The sequence below is a fragment of the Apodemus sylvaticus genome, chromosome 21 (genome assembly GCF_947179515.1).
Source record: "Apodemus sylvaticus chromosome 21, mApoSyl1.1, whole genome shotgun sequence".
Taxonomy (NCBI): Eukaryota; Metazoa; Chordata; class Mammalia; order Rodentia; family Muridae; genus Apodemus; species Apodemus sylvaticus.
Window position 1 is genome coordinate 18,747,958 of NC_067492.1, and position 16,380 is coordinate 18,764,337.

The 16,380-nt window shown below is 46.1% G+C and overlaps 1 protein-coding gene across 1 annotated transcript in view; it reads right to left on the minus strand.

The window, feature by feature from the left end:
* Positions 1-145: 145 nt before the first annotated feature.
* Positions 146-16,380, minus strand: part of Cog4 (component of oligomeric golgi complex 4) — a 34,653-nt gene continuing 18,418 nt past the window's right edge. The window contains exons 10-19 of the mRNA XM_052166099.1: positions 14,157-14,275; positions 13,501-13,667; positions 11,819-11,984; positions 6,065-6,127; positions 3,152-3,268; positions 2,575-2,667; positions 1,635-1,718; positions 1,343-1,444; positions 838-966; positions 146-629 (exon numbers count right to left, since the gene is read on the minus strand). Of these exons, the coding sequence (XP_052022059.1) occupies positions 495-629; positions 838-966; positions 1,343-1,444; positions 1,635-1,718; positions 2,575-2,667; positions 3,152-3,268; positions 6,065-6,127; positions 11,819-11,984; positions 13,501-13,667; positions 14,157-14,275 (1,175 nt within the window). The 3' untranslated portion in view covers positions 146-494. The remainder of the gene's footprint in view (positions 630-837; positions 967-1,342; positions 1,445-1,634; positions 1,719-2,574; positions 2,668-3,151; positions 3,269-6,064; positions 6,128-11,818; positions 11,985-13,500; positions 13,668-14,156; positions 14,276-16,380) is intronic.

Genomic DNA, 16,380 nt, shown 5'->3' on the forward strand with positions numbered 1-16,380 from the left:
TGCTAACAGCCCAAGAGAGGGTTGGGACTGTCAGTCCAGGCCTGGATGGGGGAGGACCTGACTGCAGGCTTTAGGGCCACTAGTGGAATGGCCCTGTCTAAGCAGCCAGCCCTTCCTGGACGCAAGAGTCCATGGCTACAGGTAGTTCTTTATTCTGACGTTTATTTGTAAATACTTAAGTCCCCAGGCACCTCCAAGCTTATGCTGTCAGGGACACGTGTGCTGTAGTGTGCGGGTGACACTGATTGCTCCTGGGACATAGGGCTGGGCCTGTGCTGCCTGCTTAGTCCCCACCTCTCTGTCAGGCCCTCCCTTTGCCTTCGCCTTAACTGCTCCTGGGAAGAACTTTGCAGTGAATGCATTCCTTGCTTCCTGGTTTCAGTGCAGTGGTGCAGGCTGGACCTTTGGCTTGCCCAAGCCAGACAGCCTGGCATAGCTCTTTGGCTGTAGCTACTTAGAAAACAGGTCCTGAAGTCTGGCGGGCCACATGGCAGCTACAGGCGCAGTCTCTTGATATCCTCACTGCGGAAGTCTATGCGCAGAGCCAGCACCTGCCGCACCTCAGCAGGGGTGAGGCGCCATGTCAGTGGGCCAGAGTTAGCACCCCAGTAATCTAGTATCTCGGTCACCTGTGGGGAAGAATAAACGAGTCAGCAGAGGTGAGTCTGTTCTGAGGGAAGCTCCTAGGCTTTGCTAAGTAAGACAAGGCAGGACATGTAGGAAGTGGGAGTGCCTTGTAGAACCTTGCTGCAAGCAAGTGAGGGAGCAGGGGTTATGAAACTTGGCTATGGACTCTTTCCGGTCACTTTCCTAGGGTGGGCTGAGGGAGTGACATACCCGCTCTAGGTTAAGGATTGTAGCCATCTGGGAGAGCCGGGCGAACTTGTCTCGGATGGTCCAGGTTGTCACAGTGGTAAGGTAAGCGATGAGTGACCTGAGCTCCTTGTCAAACTGCAGACCGCCTAGCTACAGGAGAATGAACATGAACCCTGTCTCGGAGGCCTAACCCCATGACAAAGCAGAACTAGAATTGAGTGGCCCTCACAACTGGGAGGCAAAGGCTGAGGAGACGGCTCAGCAGGCAGAGGTACTGTCACCAACCCTGATGGTCTGAGTTAGAGTCCCAGTATCCACACGGAGAACCAAAACAGCTACAGGTTGTCCACATGCACACTGGCATGTGCTCCCCACCAAATAAATGAATGTTAACAACAATGAAAGAAAGAGCCAGACAGAACAGGGCCTATACAAGCGGAGTGTGCTGGTGGCAAAGATAATATGAGTTCTGGGCTGGCCTGACTTACTAGAAGAAACCTGTAGGCTCATGTTCCTTTGAACTTACCCTGTTGAAGGTGGATTTCAAAACCACTTTTTCCAGTTCAACAGCAACAAGGCTGGTCATGAGGCCAGTTAGGCTGTCGTAGATGACTGGGGACAAGCTGGCCTGCACGAAAGCTTGCATCAGTAGGAGTCCGTCAAGCGTCTCTACCATTAATACTGGGATCTTCCACTGAGACAGTTACGTAAGGCAGTGTCTCCGTGGGCTGCCACTCAGTACCACCTTTGGAGCTACAGCAAGAGTGGCAGGCATGGGATGCTGGGGAGGGCGTGATGGTGAGTCCACAAACCCTTACCTTGAACTCTGCCATCTGCTGTTCCAGGTTGAGGATGAACTGCTGTACCCAGGGGTCATTGGCCTCATAGTCGTTGAATTCTTCCTATAGTGAGAAGTAGGGGTTGCCAAGGGCCTCTTCCTAAGAAGTACTACTTACCCTCATTCCTCCTCTGCCCATTTAAGTAAAATCAGCCTGCGTGGGCATGGTGTAACCTCAGAGGCTGAGGCAAGACTGCCTTACGTTTGATGTCAGCCTCGGTTACACAGGGAGGTGAGACCCTTGCCTAAAAAAACCAAAAATAAATAAAAATAGCACCCTTTCAGCCAGGCAGTGATGGTATACACCTTTTATCCCAGCACTCAGAATGGAGAGGCAGGTGGATCTCTGTGAGTTTGAAGCCAGCCTGGTCTACAGAGTGAGTTCCAGGACAGCCACAGCTACACAGAGAAACCCTGTCTTGAAAAACCAGAACCCTGACCAAACTCAGAAAACCAGCCTCAGTCCCTGGCTGGACCATGTTCCTCGATCTTACATCAAGCTAACAGTTCTGTGCAGCAGCAGTGGTTCATAAACTGGGGCAAGGCTAGGCAGATAAAGCTCTTATATGGTTGTGTGTGGTGGCAGAGCACTTGAGGGACAGAGGCAGGCAGAGCTCTGTGAGTTCAAGGCTAGCCAGGGCTACATAGAATATCTCAAAAAATCATACAAAGGACTCCTAGGTCTATGATGGGTGGGACAAAATGTGCCTCAGTATTAGATGAGTCATGAGAAGGCAAGGTCACTTCACATGTCTCTTAATGGCCACAAGCTGCTTCCTGGGAGGAGTCAAATCTTGGATGGGGTGGAGGAGGGCTGGGGGGGGGGGGCATTGGCTGGGGTTGGGGTGGGCTGGCAGCACTAAAGGTCTAATCTGCTCAGATGATTCACTGCCTTTGATGACTGCTGTGGTCAGGCTGACCTCCTCGATGCTGTGCGAGACTGAGAGAAAAGTGTTGATCCAAGGTTGCACCTGTGGCTTGACTGCTGAACTGTTGAGCTCCGTCAACCCTTCCTATAGCAAGATAGACAGACAGACACATTAGACTCCACCTGGTACCTCACCTCCCACCTCTCTTTACTCCTGCAGCTGAGGGTCCCAGCAGGAACTTCAAGAATCATAGTGGAGGTCATGATAGAAGAATGAGGAATGTGCCCCTTCCAGATCTGTGTAGATTCAGGTCCAGAGATAAGGGACAGAGATTGTCTTAGTAAATTTCAAAAGGTGATTTCATAATGCCTCCTGCAGGACAGTGCCTATGGCTACAGTCCCGTATCATTGAACCATGTGTTCCAATCTGTCTGGGCATCTCTCTGAGGGCTCTTGTCATCTTGGGTGGGTGGGGGGGCTGCTAGTCCCGAAGGCTGTGCGTGCCTTCAGTGGCTGGCTGCTTTGCCCTCTCCTCTCCTCTCCTCATTTCCTGCACACAGTGAAGTCACGGTAAGTCAGCTAACAGTCTTCTCAGAGCATCAAGGCAGCAGCTGGAACTTAGGCTTACCTGCAAGAGGTCTCGGAATTTGTTGGACACGGCAGCCAGGTCAGAAAGGCAGCTGTCAAACTTGGCCTGGGCCTGCTCCCCTCCAATGCCCTGATTGAAGAGCTTGGTGCAGTCACTCTGTGGGAAAACGCAGCATTAGAAACTGACTGCCCATGTCATGTAAGCAGGGGCAAAGACGGTCAACATGCAAGTAGCCATTTGTCCTCTGCAGACTTCTCTGAGATTTGTACATTGGTGCTTCTCTACTTTGCACTCACCCCCTTTCTAATTTGGGGGCACAAGTATCTGAGGAAGAGAATAAAAAACAGAAATGGCACATTTTTTTTTAAATACATTTAAGGCTAACATTTCTTTCTTTTCTTTTTTTTTTTTTTTTTTTTTTTTAGTTTTTCAAGACAGGGTAAGGCTAACATTTCTAGGTTTAAGTCCTGGTTCAGTCATATATTTCTTAAATTACTTCAGGCAAACAATTCAGTTGCCAAGTGTCAGTTCCCCTTTCTATGAGAACAGATGCATACTATGGTGAAAATCTTGGTATTTTGGTTTCTTTAAAAAACACAGAAATATAACAAAGTATTTCGTTTTAATTCCAGGTGTGGAGACATTTGGCTGCTTTGGATGGTCCAAAGCAGCTGTATGATTTGCCTCCTGCTCTAGCAGAGGTGTGGTTTTGCCAGCAGTAGATATATTCTGTGACTGTGTGACATTTGGAATTCGAGGAGTTTTTCAAAGGGTGTATAAATGCTAGGGCCTCAGTAGGGAACAGGTGGAGGTTGTTTGAGAGAGGAGTGTTGGTTATGGTTTGTTAGTAGTTGTGATCAAATAAGAAACAAGAAAAAAATTGATTCACCTCCATCTCTCTCTCTCTCTCTCTCTCTCTCTCTCTCTCTCTCTCTCTCTCTCTCTCTCTCTCTCTCTCTCTCTCTCTCTCTCTCTCTCTCCCCTGTCTTGAGATAGAAGGTGAAAGGGGGGGTGGGGAGATAAAGAACCCACAAAGTAGCACAGATCAGCTACAGCACCTCACCTCTACCCCCTCATATAGGTTTTCTCTGTGTAGCCTTGACTGTCCTAGAACTCACAGATATCCTCCTGCCTCTGCCTCTCGAGTGCCTCCTGAGCCCCACCACTGCCAGGTTACAGTACAGTATACCTTTGACCCCAGAACTCAAGAGGCCGAGGCATGAAGATCTATGTTTCAGGCCAGCCAGGGCTGTCTCAAAACTGAAGAAGAAGGAACACAGAATCCCGTTCCCTTGACGGATGAGTTGTGTGAGACGATACACAGTACTGAGCCTGGTACATGGTAGGCACTGGGTTACACTACCTTTGACTTCACAGTGTTTGTTTAAATATTTGGTTTTATGAGTCTGGTTAGACAGATCTGTAGGTAAAGGTATTTGCCAATTAAGTTGTGTTCAATTCCTAGGAAATACAGAAGGAGAAACCTGACTCCAGAAAGTTGTCCTTTGATGTCCTGTGCATTGTGGCATGGATGTCCTGTCCCTCTATTATGCACATACATAATAATAAATAGGGAAGTAAATGAAAAAAAAAAAAAAACCCAAAAAACAAAAAACTGAGCCAGGCAGAAGTGGCACACAAGCCTTTAATCCCAGGATTAGAGAGGCAAAGGCAGGTGATCTATCAGTTCAAGGCCAGCCTGGTCTAGAGTGAGTTGCATGACAAAACTGAGGTACACAGAGAAACCCAGTCCCTAAAAAACAAAACAAAACAAAACATTCTTTTTTTTAGTCTGGCCCAAGAAATTCCTACTACGTTCTGCAGCCCTCTTTAAAAATGACAGCAGGGACTGCAGAGATGGCTCAGTGGTTATGGACACTTCTTGCTCTCCCAGAGGACCTAAGTTCAGTTCCCAGCACCCATCTGTAAATTCAGCTCTGGGGATCTTGTGCCTCTGGCCTGTGAGAGCACCTGAACTTACGCACACATACCTTCCTAACTCCATATACACACAATTAAGAATAATGAAAACAAATCTTTAAAAAAGACAGCAATTGGCTTTATGCAGCATTTGGTAAACCATATTTAATGTTATTTATAGAAGGCTTTGTCATAATTTTGAAAAATCATGTGTATGTATATATATGTTTCTAGGTGAATATAAGCCTGTGTGTGCATGTGTGCACGCGCGCGTGTGCCCACAAAAGCCAGAAGTGTGTGTTGGATGCTCAGAGGTTGGGGTTACAGGGAGTTGAATGCTTGATACAGGGGCTGGAACCAAACTTGGGTCCTCTGGAAGAGAGGAAGTACTCTTCTGAGGTAGCTCTCTAGCCCTTAATGCCCTTTTTTTAAAGTATTGTTATAAGGCATACTCAACTGTATTTCTGACTTTAGGGCCCCAAAATTCCTACTATTAGTTCATGAAGTATTTCATGAAAGCACCCAACAAATCATCAGCAGGCAGGAAGGAGATGTGTATCTCATTGTATAGGACAAAGAACTGAGGCTCAGAATAAAAGGGCTTGGCCATGGTTATGGCCAAATGTACTGAAAAAGCTTCCATCTCTTGGGCCAGAACTTGCCCTAGCAAGTCCACATATACCTTGCTATGCTGACAATCACCACTCAACTCCTACAAAGTATGGCTCCATGTCTCCACATCAGACAAGGTTCAGTCACTTCTGGACAGTTGTTTGGTGCCTTTTTCCAACAAGAATGGCTCTAATCCTCTGAAAAAGTGATAGACAGGACTGGAGAGATGGCTCAGCGGTTAAGAGCACTGCCTACTCTCCCAGAGGTCCTGAGTTCAATTCCCAGCACATGGTGGCTCACAACCATCTGTACAGGGATCTGTCGCTTTCTTCTGGCATGGTGTTGTACACCATGTGTATGATAGAGCACTCATACATAAAAAAATTAATAAGAAAACCTGATAGACAATTTCCCTTGTACCTCCAGAGTTTTCTTCAGAGTTGAGATGTTTTCACTGCAGACTTCCACATTATTCAGAGTCACCTGGAAGATGATGGAAAAGGAAGTTACTTTCTCCTCACTGGGCTTACTGCCTTCTCAGACACCATCCAGATGTCTGACAGTTAGGGTTCATGAGGCTCAGAGAGGCACAAGCATGGGTCTGCAGCCTGAGGAAAGCCTGCACCACTGTTCCTAGGTAGGATGCTCAGATCTTGGCTGAGGATGGTGAGCCAGGCTCATGCTTTCTCCTGTTGCCAATACCAAAGCAGAAAAACCATAGTGACTGCAGAAGTGTCACACCCTGGGCTCCATATTACTTATAGATCAAGAACATTTCAGGCAAACAGGTATGTGGTGAGTCCTGGACTCTAAGGTGGCAGGCCTTGGTAAGGATTGCAAACATATACTCAACACTTGTGATGAGCCCGGCACTGTTCTAGATAGTGGGGAAAAACAAAGACTGCAGCAAAACAGGCAACATATACCCCTTATAGCAGGCACTATACTTAGTGATAGTACATGTGCTTAGCAAGAGCAAAACCCTGGACTGAACTGCTAGCAGCCAGCCCTTGCCCAGCCTCCTGCCTCTGATACTTATGATATAAAGTCAGGAAGTGATAAACACTATGATAAAAAAAAAATAAAACAGGGATGGAAACAAATTCACAGTGGAAAGCTCACAACAGTAGAGTAGGAATTAGAATCCATGAGTCCCTAGTATAGACTAAGGGCTCCTTCTTTCATGAGTCACCAGTCTCTGACTGGAGAGATACCTCGGCAGTTAGGAGATTGTACTGCACGGTCAAGACGAGTAGAGTCTGCACGTCAGCACCTACAACGCCTGTAACCACAGCTCCGGGGGCTCTGAAATCCTCGTCTGCATTCTCAATGAAAGGCACACCTCCCCTCCTTTCCCATGTGCATTTAATCTCACACACACACACACACACACACACACACACACACACGTTACAGAAGCAGTAAAGGGATGTGACTGAGTTGGTGGAGTGCTGACAGAGCAAACATAACCCTGGGTTTGACTCCCAGTGCTGTATAAACCAGATATGGTACAGCTCTTATTCTAGTATTCAGGAGGCAAAGGAATGAAAATCAGAAATTCAAAGTCATCCTTGGTTGTATAGTGAATTGAGGCTGACCTGGACTATATGAAATCATCTTAAAAAATGGAGAAAGAGTGATAAGGGACAACTGTGAGCACCTAGAGGAAGGCATCTCAGGAAGGCTCCGTGGCGTAGATGATGGAACTGAATGCTGGAGTGATCCCGTCCCACTCACTGTACTGATGGAACACCTCACCACTTTGTCAGCCTCTCTGTGGCTTCCCACCTGTGGTGCTAAGGGTCATCAGGCCACACTGAGTAAGTACTCTGCCACTAAGGCCCATCCCAGGCTTCCGTTCCCCTTCCTAAGGCAGTCTCATATAGTCCTTGTTGGCCTCAAATTCCCTTTATAGCCAAGGATCACTCACTGCCTCTACCTCCCAAGTACTGGAATTATAGGCCTATGCTACCATGCCTGGCAGGAATTTTTCTTTTAGTTGTGTGTGTAGACATGTTTGTGTTTGGTACAGAGGCAGAAAGTGTAGGCATCAGAAACACTGGAACTATAACACAGTTATAGACCATTGTCAGTCACCATCCATGCTGGTGTTGGGAAGAGAACCTTCTTCCACAAGAACAGCAAGTGTGGGGCCAGGAGAGATGGCCCAGCAGTTAAAAGGATATTCCTTATTCTTGTAGTGGACCCAGGTTTAGTTCTTTAGTCACATGGTACCTTACAATTACACATAAAAAAAGTTAAAAACAAGATACCTTAACTGATAAGCCACTTCTCCTGTACCGTCATGGCAATCTTAAGAGGGTGTCATGTAGCCTATACTGGCCTCAAACTTGCAATGTAAGCCGGTGGTGGCGCACGCCTGTAATCCCAGCACTCTGGGAGACAGAGGCAGGCGGATTTCTGAGTTCGAGGCCAGCCTGGTCTACAGAGTGAGTTCCAGGACAGCCAGGGCTATACAGACCAAAAAAAAAAAAAAAAAAAAAAAAAAAAAAAAAACCTTGCAATGTAGCTAAAGCTAGTTTTGAACTCTGGGCTCTGCCTCTACCTCCTGAAGTTACAGATATGTGCAGTTTCTGGCAGTATGTTTAGAGCAGATGAATGCCACATAAGTACAGCTATGGCCCAGGATATTGGCATAGATGCTATGGGTGATAGGATTAACATATTTGAGAGAATCTCACTACCTCAAGCTGGTTAGTGGGTGGCATAGCCCAGGAAGATGGGGCAGGAAGGAACCACAACTGAGAAACTTAGGGATTTTACGGTAAAAGGAGAGTCCCAGATCCACATGGGTTTGGACTGGGAAGTCAGCTGTCTTTGGAGTACTTTTCATGTTGACATCATGCCAGCAATAGTGAAGAACCACACTGCTGACTGCACCGCTTAGACCACACCGAATGGGGCTGCGTAAGGGAACTAAAGCGGTAACAGAGGCCTGTTCACACCAAATGTGTCCAGTTATGACAGCTGAAGGATAAAGGTCGCAACATAAGTGAGTCCAGGTACTTCAGGGCGCTGAGAAATATGTGTCATGAGAAGAAAATGGATTTGGGTTCAAACGGTATTGGTTTTTAGAGTTTCCCTTGGACTGACAATCTCTGTAAACATGGATTCACTGGGTTTAGTCCCTGATTATAGAAAATGGGATTTCAGTAGAGTTGGGGAATTCATTTTGACAGCTGAATGAATCAAAGTGTCATACAAATAGGCTTTGTGGGCCTGGAGAGATGGTTCAGTCAGTAAAGGTTAAGCTCACAACCAAAATGTGAAAATAGGATTTGTAGTGGGAGTAATGACATTTTAAGTGTTTGGAACCAGAAAAACTAGAAATCTATTACCAGGCACTTAACACCCCCTTTCTTTTGGCTTTCTCATGTGGGTCTCCTAACAATGAAATTGTCAGCTTAGTGACGGTGGCGCAGTCCTTTAATCCCAGCCCTTGGGAGGCAGAGGCAGGTGGATCTCTAAGGCCAGCCTGGTCTACAAAGAGAGTCCCAGGACAGACAGGGCTACATAAAGAGATCCTGTCCTGAAAACACTCCAACAAAACAATGAAACTGTATAAATGGAAGGTTCCCAGAGAACAGTGAGTGAGGGCAAAGGCCCCAGTGGCCAGCCGTGGAGATGGGAGAAATCATGTGGTGGAGGAGAACTAGAAAGGCAGATGGGTGAGGTTAGGAGGCTAACACAAAGACCAATGAGCTCGCGGCCTGCGCTGAGGGAAGCAGTGTAATGTCAAGCCCTGGCTGCGGGGCCACTAGGCAAGCCTGAGTACACTGCTTAGACTCCGGCCCAAATCAAGCACTGGGGACATATCTTAGGGCAGTGTGCTTGCCTGGCACGTGTGAAGCCTTACGGTCAATTTCCAGCACTGAAAAAACAAAAATGAGCTGGAGAGATGGCTCCGTGTTAAGAGCCTGCTCTTCCAGACCTCCTGAGTTCAATTCCCAGTAACCACATGGTGGCTCACAACCATCTGTTATGGATCTGATGCCCTCTTCTGGTGTGCCTGAAAATAGCTACAGTGTATGCATACACATAAAATAAATAATTCTTTAAAAAAAAAAACCTAAACAAACAAGCAAACAAACAAAAAACAAAAAAAGCAAACCCAAACAGGTAAAACAAACATCCGCTTAGTCAACGACAGGAGCGCTAGTGTGATCGGCCCCAGGAAGCCAGCAAGTGCTTCTGAGCCCAACATGGAAGTGAAAAGGAGGAAGTTCATCAGAGTGTGACTCTGCTTGTTAGGTCTTCTTGGCAAAGTTCTCAAAAGGCAATACATTTCACGTGTAATTATTTTTAGAGCTTCTCTTTTTAACTAAAGTTATTGTGTGTGTGTGTGTGTGTGTGTATGTGCGCACCATGGCACAAATGTGGAGGTCAGTGGACAACTTTGAAGAGATGGCTCTCTCTTTCCATCTTTATATAGATCCCAAGGATCCTTTTTGTTTGCTTGTTTGAGGTGGGGTCTCACTATGTAGCTCTGGCTGTCCCAGAACTCTCTATGTAGACCAGGTTGGCCTTGAGCTTACAGTGCTGAAGTTAAAGGTGGGCACCACTATTTCCAGCCTTCCTTCCTTTCCCCTTTTAAAAAGACACAGTCTCATGTATAGTGGGCTGACTTTGAACTTGCTAAATAACCAGGGTTGTCTTTCAACTCATTCTCCTGCCTCCACCTCTCAAATGCTGAAATTGATTATAGGTATATACCAAGTTTAGGTTGGTCCTCTTTTTGGACAACACCCATGATATATAATATAGCTGTTGGATAGATGTAAGTCATGCTAACAGAAGTATTTTCTTTTTTCTTTTAGAGACAGAGTAACCTTGACTGGCCTGGAACAATGTATACCAGGCTGGCCTTGAACTCACAGAGGTCTGTTTGCCTCTGCCTCCTGAGTGCTGGGATTAGAAGTGTGAAATCACTATACCTGTCTCAGGGAATTTTTTTCAATGCCAAGAAGAGGACAGGGAGCTAAAAAGACCGTGTTGGATGTGTTTGGTGACTAGTTAGTATGATTTCCTTGCACTGGCTAAGGTTTCAGTAAAACTGTAGCCAGTGTCTCTGAGATCAAAAACCTGAATCGAGAGAAGCTGAGCACTAAGAACTGCACGGACACATTTTTGTGTTCAATCCATCTGCAGACTGTCGGCTGGAAGCTCAGCTTTGGTGTTTTCCTCAGCCTCTAGGCCTCAGGCACCAAGCTCATGCTGGTGGATGTGGAGGACAGAACACAAAGGACCACGACAGCGCTGTTCCCATTCATGTCCAGTGAGCACATGCCACAGAGACGGGATTATGAGCCTCAGATTCTTTTCTGTGTTCTTCAGTGCGTTACACACTCTCCACTGCCTGTAAAAATGCTTTCATCTCTTCAGGCTCCAGTTACCACACAACGGGAAGGCTCACTGGTTCATCTGCTCTCTTATTCGTCTCTATGAAGCTTAATGGCCTTTCCCTCCTTGAAACAATCTCGATAGTAGCCCAGGACAATCCTGAACTCATCAGCCATCTTTCTCAGCTTCCCAAGTGCTGAGATTACAGGCATGCTCCAAAGAGGAAGTTATCAGAAAAGCAGTCTTGGGAGGCAAGGATCTAGATTGTCGGCCTTCCCTCAGAAAAGCAGTATAGAAGCCTGGCACAGGTGTTAGAGTTGGCTTTGGTGGATGCATACAGCGTGGAGTCCCTTAACAGCTTATAAGGACACTGAGAAGTGAGGAACCTAGGTTTTTAGAAAAAAGAAAAAAAAACCCAACATATTCTGCCTGTGGTTACTCAGAGCAGATTTCTGGTAAGAAGTGGTTTCAGAACCTAGGGGTACTTTCCTTAAAGGTGTTTTTCTTTTCAATTAAGTTCTAGAGAAAAAGTCTTCACCCTGAGGCTTTTTATATGACTAAGGAGTTACAGTATAACCTTTCCAGGGGTCTGGGAATGTGGCTCAGTGGATAGAGTGCACTCTGCCCAGCACTATTAACACAGGGCACACACTTGGAATCCTAGCGCTCCAAAGGCAGAGGCAGGAAGACTGAAGTTAAAGGTCATCCTTCATTATGTACCAAGATCAAGACCAGCCTTGGCCACCAAACCTATTTCAAGCTTACATAACCCTTAAGAACACCTGCCCTGGCTGCCGGCCGGATGGCACCTACCAGGAAGGACAGCTTGGCTTCGTCAGTGCTCTCGATGCCTTTGGTGTCAAACTTGCCCTGCTGGAGGCTGCTGTGCATGATGCTGACGGCACTCGTCACCCCACGCTGGATGTCTTGTAAGGTGGTGGCTGGGAAGCCCATTCTCAGCTTGTTACACAGAACGTCCCTGCGGGCAGAGTGGCACATGCAGGGTGCTCAGCCCGGCCTGCAGGACAGCAAGGACAGAGCACCCACTACTCCGTTCAACAGTACCCGCTGCTCTTTTGGGGTGAGATACTGTAGGAGAGAACTCAGGGCCAGGCCAGGCCAGCCACCAGGACTTGCTCAAAGATACTAAGGATATATAAAGGAAACTGGTCACTTCTTTTATAGACTACGAGATAAAAGAAAAAGGGCAGCCATCACGTAGTGAGCAGCAAAGCTGGGGAAGGGCAGGAGGGAGCCCAGTCCTCAGCAACCGCACTGCCCGTGGTGTTCTGACGGGTCCGTGCGCACCGCCCGTGGCGTCCGGACGGTCCGTGAGCACCTCCCGTGGTGTCCTGACGGGTCCGTGCGCACTGCCCGTGGTGTCCTGTGGGGTCTGTGGCTTCAGCTAGTGCCTACTTCTGCATCAGGCCTTCAGCTGTTACCACTGAGCTTAAAGAGGAGCCGCACAGCCTACTGAAAAGCAGGCAATGCCGGAGCTGAAACAGTCGAGTCCAGTCAGGACTAGCTTGTATGTCCTACTTTTTAAAAGGTCTGTGGCCCATGACAGAGGGTCACGATGTAATTTCTTTAAGCCTCGGTTCTACATTTACAGAACAGAAAAGCATGGTTTCTATACCATGTTTTAAATATCTATTTACTCTGTGAGGGGAACACATGGTACGGCACATTTGTGAGGTGAGGGAACACCTTGCAGGAATTGGCTCACCTTCCATACCAAGTGGGCTCTGGAGATTAAACTCAGATCATTAGATTTAGCAGCAAGTATCTTTCCTGCTGAGCCATATCATCTGCCCTACATCAAGGTTTTTATACAATAAAAAAAGAGGGGTGGGGATAGACATAGAGGCATACACCGTTAGTCCCAGCACTCAGGAGGCAGAGTTTGAGGCTAACCCAGTTTACAGAGCCAAGTTCCAGGACAGCCAGGGCTATACAGAGAAACCCTGTCTCAAAAAACCAAAAACAATAAGGAGGAGGGGATAGTGTGTTGCTATAGTGCTTGGCTTGTAGAAATAAGAACTATGAATGTCATTATAACCACTGTTTTTATCTAAACCACATACATTTCTCTGGGGCTGAGGGTAATGACACCTTCAACATACTTTAGTGAGTTAGGTTAAGTATTAGAAATTAGGCACTTAAGGTATTTGCTGAGAGACAGTTTCTCTGAGCTAAGGATATTGTATTTGGAAGAGAAATTTCTCTCTCTCTCTTTCTTTCCGAGACAGGGTTTTTCTGAGGCCCCTGGCTGTCCTTGAACTCACTTTGTAGAACAGACGACGGCCTTGAACTCAGAGATCCCACCTGCCTCTGTTTCCGGAGTGCTGGGATTAAAGGCCTGTGCTGTCAGGCCCATACACATTAATCTTGTTTAGAATTGAATTTGACCCATAAAGAAAAAAGGAAAGAAACAAATAAGACAAGAAATCAAATACAATCAGAACTCCATAAAACAGAAAGGACGTCACCAGTACCTGAAGTCAGCTTCCAGCTCTCGGGTGGCAAGGTTGATCATGGCACAGAGACAGTCGATGTTAGAGCTGGACAGAGCCCGCCCAATGCACTTTTTAACAATGTAGAAGACATCATCCACCATGCTGGATGTCAACTGGCCCTTCTCATAGGAATCCAGAGCCACAGCCTATCAAAAGGCAGAGTCCTCAGTGAGTACTGCAGTTCTGAAGTTCTAGATAGTTCTGCTTATACTAGCCTTGTCTCCAAACCATTTCTTATACTTTGTCCATGTCAGTCATAGTTTGACAAAAGCTCACTTCTCTAATGATCACTACAATAGAAAACAGTATTTTTTTTTCCTACTCTAAAAAAGGGGCCTTTGCTTTGGCGATATCCATTGCCTGGGATGTCAGACATAGGGAGGTCCTACCCCATATATCTGCAGGGACGGGGGGAGCAAGTAGGCTACATGAGAGCAAAGCTGTTCTTCTGTAATCTTTCGGAAAGACCCAGCTGGGAATGTGAAGAATATGACAGCTTCAGAGATGTCTTCTTACTATATCCGAAAGTACTCTCAAAGCAGGACCCAGAAATATGGCAGGTCCCAGCCATTTCCTTCAGCCTGGCTTCTTGGACAGGAAGTCCCATTTGCAAGAGATGTATCCTAATGTCCTACCTTATTGACAGTCTCTCTCATGAAGTACTCCTCCATGGTAATATAGAAGCCAATTAGCTCCTGCATGGTACAGCTCAATAGGCAGTTATTGAGGAGTTTGTCCAGGCACTTCTGGTGCTCTAGGGGACAGCCAAGAAAGGAATATTCACTTTTCCCCCCGAGGGAAAGAGAGCAATGTTTTTCATTTTTCAAGTTTCCTTCTAGTCTTCTTTCCAAACAGGTACATATTTTAATGATTAAAATCAGTGTAGATAGGATTTTTCCTACATCTTTTTTCTGTAGCTTAATTTTTCTTATTTACTTTTTTTATTTATGTGTGTATATTGCTGCTCTCTTTAGAGACACCAAAGAGGATGAGGATGGTTGTGAGCCATGTGGCTTCTGGGAATTGAGGTCAGTGCTCTTAACTGCTGAGCCTTGTCTCCAGCCCTAATTTAATTATTTTTTTTTCCGGTTTTTTTTTGGATTTGGTTTTTTTGAGACAGGGTTTCTCTGCATAGCCCTGGCTGTCCTGGAACTCACTCTGTAGACCAGGCTGGCCTTGAACTCAGAAATCTGCCTGCCTCTGCCTCCCAGAGTGCTGAGATTACAGGCATGCACCACCACCGCCTGGCCAATTTAATTATATTTAAAAACTTATTTGATTACTTATTTATGTGTATGTATGTGTCTGTTTATGTGCATGCAAATGAATGACTGCAGAGGCCAGAAGAGAGCATCCCCTGGAGCTGGAGTTACAAGTGGTTGTGAGCTGCCCAACAAGCCTTAAGAACCCAACTCTGGGCCTCTGAAAGATCTGCAAGACTCATGCTCACTGAGCCACCTCTCCGGCCTCTTAATCATTATTACTTTTTCCCTTGGGACACTAGGATGGACCCAGGGCTTTGCACATAATAGATGATTCTCCTGCCTTAGCCTCCCAAGTCCTGAAATTACAGACCACTATACCCAGTACCACTGGACATTTTATTAGATAATTTATATTATTTTAATTTCACTTGTTTATGTTTTGAGACAATGTCTTACTACATCTTGAACCATTTTGTCTTGAACTCACAGAAATTTATCTGCCTCTGCCTCCAGGGCGCTAGGATTAGATGCAGCCCACCATCTACAGCCCTAACTTCAGTGTAGACACCTGGGTCTTCTCTCTTTTTTCCCTTCTCTGTTTTGGCTTGAGACACGATTTCTCTATGTATCTCTGGCTGTCTGTAGAACTTGCTCTGCAGACCAGGTAGGCCTTGAACTCAGAGATCTGTCTATCTCTGCTTCCTGAGGGCTGGGATCAAAGGCGTGTGCCACACCACCTAGGCAAACAGGTGGATTATTTCTAATTTTTTCTTTCACAACTGAAAATCATGATAATTGAAGAAAATGGTGAATATTCTTTTTTAAAAAATAGATTTACTTTTATGTATGTATATGGGTATTTTGCCTGCATGTAAATGTACTGTATGAATGTCTGGTACTTATGGAGGCCAGAAGAGAGAGAGCCTCATTTTTCATACTGGAGTTACAGATGGTTGTGAGCAGTGACATAGGTACTCAGAACAAAACCCAAGTCCAGCGTTCTCAACTGTTGACCCACTTCCCCGACAGTGAACAAATCTGGGCAGATAATTTAATTCCTTTTCATTAGTTTCTCCAAGGCGACACAGAAGTCTAAAAATGCATGTTTCCATACACTAGAGATAAAGCACTTCATCCTCTATATCAGTATTGTCTAGCTGCTCAATAGGAGTATCTGTGATGACACAAACTTTAAAATATTTTATTTATTATTATTGTTTGTGTTAATGATGTGTGGGAGTGTGGGCCATACATGCCATGTGTTCTAGTGGAGGTCAGAGGACAACTGCTAGGGACACAGCTCTTTCTTTCTACCACAGGTTCTAGGGATTGAATTCAGGTCATAAGGCTTGTAGGACAAGCATTTTCATGATCGGAGCCATCTTGCCACCCAAAGACATGTTTTATAATTGTGCTGTCCAATGTGGTAGTCAAAAGCCATGGCATGGCAGAGGAAATGACTCAGTAGGTAAAGTACTTGCTGTAAAATCACAGTTCAGAACTCAGATTCCCCAGCCGGCATGGTAAAAAGTTGGAGGAAAGTGTCAGGCAAGATGGCACAAACATTCAATTTCAGCTCTCAGAGCTGTGTTCCCCCTAGTGCATCATTGTTTGATTAGTAGGGAGATCTCTGCAAATTCCAGACCAACCTGGT